Source organism: Papilio machaon, chromosome 16 (genome assembly GCF_912999745.1).
Source record: "Papilio machaon chromosome 16, ilPapMach1.1, whole genome shotgun sequence".
NCBI classification, from domain to species: Eukaryota; Metazoa; Arthropoda; class Insecta; order Lepidoptera; family Papilionidae; genus Papilio; species Papilio machaon.
The window spans coordinates 958,958-964,193 of NC_060001.1; the positions used below are offsets into that span (position 1 = coordinate 958,958).

General features: G+C 38.6%; 1 protein-coding gene across 1 annotated transcript; it reads left to right on the top strand.

Moving 5' to 3' along the window:
- Positions 1 to 1,223: 1,223 nt before the first annotated feature.
- On the top strand, positions 1,224 to 2,949 carry LOC106715838 (transcription factor jun-D). Its single transcript, XM_014509193.2, has one exon. It carries the CDS (start codon positions 1,340 to 1,342, stop codon positions 2,060 to 2,062), a length of 723 nt encoding a protein of 240 aa, XP_014364679.1. The 5' UTR covers positions 1,224 to 1,339; the 3' UTR covers positions 2,063 to 2,949.
- The last annotated feature ends 2,287 nt before the right edge of the window (positions 2,950 to 5,236 follow it).

The window sequence follows — 5,236 nt, forward strand, 5'->3', positions numbered from 1 at the left end:
GCAAAAAGATTTTTTAAATTTGTAACTCCGGCCTAATTTGGATATTCAAGTATAGGCTAATATTATTAGTTTTTTTTTTAAACTTGTATGTTTTCATTGATGCGCATTTCCCAAAGGAACTCACAAATACGAACTACGGTTTGGGTTAATAAATTAAAAATATAAACAGTATAAAGCAATGAAATATATTATTAATGATTTATTAATCTTATGTCGAGTCCCAAAAACCATAAGAGAAAGAAATTTAGATGCACTTTATTTTCCTTCTAATATTGCTGGAATTATCTGTTGTGAGTAAGGAATGGCGATATATCTTTAGACTGTTCGCACTTGCAGAAACAGCAATCCCCCGCCCCGCCCGCTCGAATATATTCCCTTGCCTCTACGCGCGGCTACCCCGCCTCCGCTTCGCCCAACTCATTTTGTTTCCATTGTATATAAAATACAAATTAAATAATCCTTACTTCATATTAAAAAATTAAAATCAGCCATCTATTTGATGTTACAATTAAATAAATATACAGGTTGAATGTTTTAAAAAAATCTATAAGATTAAGAATATGCATAGATAAAAACGATTTTTATATTTCTGTATTTCACAGAGGCCTTTAATTTAAACAATGATTTCAAAGAGAACTACCACACGATAGTATTGCTTATTTACCTATATGTAAGTAGGTATTCTTCTAACAAAGTATAAAACTACCTAATAAATAATCGTGGCATTCAACAGTTAAAGTTTACACGTTACTTTTTAACTTTATATTATTTGAAAGATGCCTAGAATTAATAAGGTTAAGAGAGAAGTTACTGGAAAAATTATAAGATAGGACGTATTAAGACCTATTTTGAATTAGTGTGAACCATAAAAAACATTACAATGTTGTATAGTACCTTGTTTTTGAAAATAATGTAAATGAAATGAATATGTAACGATAATGTAATTATATTTATGTAATATTTATTATTTTAGTAACATTTTCAATATTTATACATTAACTTCTCGTTATCGTCAACACAATGGACACGGGCCGGCCGATTCTCAGTAATCGCACCAAGTCGTAAACAGCCCGCTGTGGCCTCGCGTTTCGTTACGATACCGCCAGCCAATAGCGGCAGGCCGCTCCGAGTATCACGTCATATTCCTCCAATAAGCGCTCGGTATTATCACGCTACGGCCAAAAATAGCTTATCTGAGTCATGGAATAAAAGCAGTGGTTGTTTCTTAACAATGTTTAGAAACAAGTGGAACGTCGAGTGTGTCGGACGTGTGCAGTGGCACGAGAAAGTTTTCTCCGCGCAGTGAGTTTAGTGATACCGAGGCGTACAGTGCTAACACATGGTTCGGCACTCCGGCCACGGGATGGAGACCACTTTCTATGACGAGCAGTATCCCCTCAGCGGCCCAGTGGAAAATCTGAAACGGACACTGACATTAGATCTGGATTTCGGACGAGGCGGGAAGAGGTCGCGGAGCACCGCGCCCGTCCTCTCCTCGCCTGACCTGCAGCTCCTCAAGCTAGGCTCCCCGGAGCTTGAGAAACTGATAATTCAAAACGGCATGATAACAACAGCGACGCCAACACCGGGTGGCGCGGTGCTGTTCCCCCCCGCCGCGCCCACCGAGGAGCAGGAGATGTACGCGCGGCCATTCGTCGAGGCGCTGGACAAGCTGCATCACGGCGAGCCGGTGCCTCTCGCGCGTCGAGTCTACGCCGACCTCGACCGGCCCGGCGACCGTTACCCAACGCCTGTCGTCAAAGACGAGCCCCAGACTGTGCCAAGCGCCTCCAGCTCGCCCCCGCTCTCCCCCATTGACATGGACAGTCAGGAGAGGATAAAACTCGAGCGCAAGCGACAGAGGAACCGAGTGGCCGCCTCCAAGTGCCGGCGGCGAAAACTTGAACGTATCTCAAAGCTGGAAGAGAAGGTGAAGCTGCTGAAGGGCGAGAACGCGGAGCTGGCGCAGATGGTTGTGAAGCTGAAGGACCACGTGCACCGGCTGAAGCAGCAGGTCCTGGAGCATGCGAACGGTGGCTGCCACATCGACGCGCACTTCTGAACGCGCGTGCCGCCGCCGCCGCTCCCCCACATTCCATGCTAGTCGCGCCCGCTCGGACGCAGCATACAAAGCGTTTTGTGATCTTAATTTTACTGTGTAATATATAGTTAACTCTAGTTGTTAAGGTGACGTTAAGTTAACGATGGTGTCAAAGTTTGAGAGTGAGAGGGTGCAAGTGATGTCGAGGCCCCCGTACAAGGTTCCCTTGTTATAACAGCGCGGCGCTAGTCGGAACGTACTTATCGCGAGTAAATAACTTCTGTCGTAAGTCTTAGTTACAGTTCTCCTTGTATCAGTATTGCGTTGGTCTCATTTAGAATAATGTAGAAACTAGAAAGGATAATAATCGTGCAACGTCACTCATTCGTCTGTAGACAGACTGCGCTGCGCGACGTTGCCACTCCTGCGACCGATTTCCCGTTGCGGCGATGTTGCCGTGCCGTCTTTACTGAAAGCGGGTTTTTGTTGTTCGCAATATGCAAATCAAACTCATTGTTTCCTTATAATTTGTAATTTTTTTTTAATCTACCAAAATGACATGATAAACAGATGCAAGTTGTCGTAAACAGTACAGAGCGAGCGCACGCTATATGGTGCCGCCGCGAACACGAAAGGGACGGCCGTAGAGTACGGTTGGCAACGGCGCGAGGCAGCAGTCACGAGCGGATGTTCTGCTAATTAAAATTCCGCCTGCGCCGCCCTCGCGGAATGGTGGCCATGTGTTCGGCAATCGGACGTTCCGAATCACATTTGTTGCACAAGGTTAATTTTCCCCCACAAACCCGGCGCCCTCTCGCTTGTCTGATAAGTTGTGTATGTTGGAGACTAAAACATTTGTGTGAAAGACTGACAGAGTGTGAGATAGACACGTGCCTTGTGCGAGTGAGTGTGTACTGAGAAAGGACAAACATAGTGTAATGTATTGTCTGAACTGACCCGGTGCTCTAAAGAGGTCTTAAAACTTGAGGCCGTCCGATATAATATATTTGTGGTCGTCTGAGCGCATTTTGTTGTTTAGAAGAGCGAGTGAATGTGCGATGTATTTATTGGTGAGAATGTGTGTACGTGTTTAGGATGAAGTAGCAATCTCGAGTGCCTACGCTTTGTAAACTGTAGCCTACGTGTTTTTATTGTTTTTGTTACCATTATATTTGCTACAGTGGATTGTTCTGTACCATTGTCTTCTGTACGTTATTGTAAGTAATATTATACCAATTAACAAGTTGAATTGTTATAGACTATATGAAAGGGATATTGCCGCATCCAACGTGAACGCACGGAGTTTGTCACACGTTGGACGCGGCAAACTGAGCCCGCTTGTATTATTTTTATACAAAAAGATACATCAGAATGTTAATAATAATTTGTAAGTTTATAAATAATAAAGAACCGTTATACTAAAATAATATATTTCTATAAATTTAACAAAGAATATTGTTTTATACTGAATACATATTGTATGAGGAAACTGAAGGAAGAAAAAATAAATTATGAACCTTATTATACCATTTACTCTTTTTTTTAATTTCTAAATATTCCCATTAATAGTAATATCAAGTACAAAAAATCGGGTATAAAAAACAACAAAATGCCACATTCGACAAAACGATTCCTGTTTTGTAAATAAACAACGCATGACTGATTTATATCATTGAAAACGTGCTAATTTTAGCATTGTCTAAAATGAAGTCAACCACCAACATAACATTATATAAACTTCATAATGCAATTGTTGAAAACACATTTTACATAACAAAATTTTATCATAAAGCGATACAAATAAAACATATGTATATGTAAATAAATTATTTGATTTATCTATACGAAGATCAATTGACCAAAGTATAAAGAAAGATAATATATCTGCGAACAAGAAAATAATCAAAATTTATACACAAACACGTTACATTATATGTATACGTTACATTACATTAAGTAATCTTGCAAAAATTACACAAATCGCACTTTCAGCCGTAAAGTGGAAGTATTTCCACATGTTTTAATGCCATGGAGACGAAAACGCGGGATCTAGTGTTACAATGAAATTTCGCAGAACTTTCTGCCTCACCCACTGACTAAATAATACCTATACTAGTACATATGGATGTCTATTGGTGTTTTCAAACTTCAAAAAAATTTATGCCTCAAACTTGGACTGCAATTGCACTAAAAACTCTCGTTATGACAATGAATGTCAAAGGTGATAAATAAAAACTAAAAGAAATTTACTTGGTTTATTTTACATTTTTTGACTATTAATGTTGTACTGAAAAGTTTCGTTAACCCATCAACAATAAAACATGTTATAAAGTAAGCATTAAATTATTTTACAACCAAAATTTGCATTATATTGAGGAAGTTTCCTAAATATAATAACGGAAATTATTCCGTCAACAACAAAATGTTACAAATTTTTTTACAAAATTTTCCTTCAAGGAAAATAACATTTTGTTGGTTATTTTCCATTTAATTAAATTGCATTCATATAATAAAATCTTGTTTGTTGTTTGCTGGCTGAATGTTGTGAGAAAAAAAAAGTTATTTTAAATACTCAGATCAAATTTGGCAAAATACTGATCGATTTTTAAGCTATGCGCCTTGCATTATCCCGCGCATTAGGCAATAGGAATAATTCAAACTTCGAATTCGGACTTTTACCAGTCAATTTTATCATTTTACTAATCAATTCGGTCGTTCCAATTTCAAATCTGAATTTGTTATGAAAACATCTAAAATCGATTTTTAAATACCGAATTTGAATTTCGAATTTAAGAACCTATAATGTATTGATTTTCTGTTAATTTTACGTTATGTTGTTCAGTTAAGAAGGTCGCGAGGACCGATGCCAGAGAATTTACGTAACCGGACATCCGAATGCCGTACATATTGTACATCTGCGAACAGTTCACGCAAATATGTACTTTAAGTATATAGAGGTATGAACTAATATGTTAGTTTGAAGCATTTTAATATCGCTAGAGATGGCCATTTCTATATAAAATGTGGGTCAGCTAGCGTGACGTATGTCAATAGAAGCAACTCATAGCTCTTGTTCTATATCAAACAATCGAAGTATTTACAAACAGTAGCGAGTTTATATTATGCGCTTTCATGCTTATACTCGCCTGTTATTAAAACAAAAGTGTTTATATTAAAGAAATTTCATACGAACAG

Excerpts from the sequence above, each read along its gene's own strand:
- LOC106715838 (XM_014509193.2), top strand. The coding sequence starts at position 1,340 with ATGGTTCGGCACTCCGGCCACGGGATGGAGACCACTTTCTATGACGAG.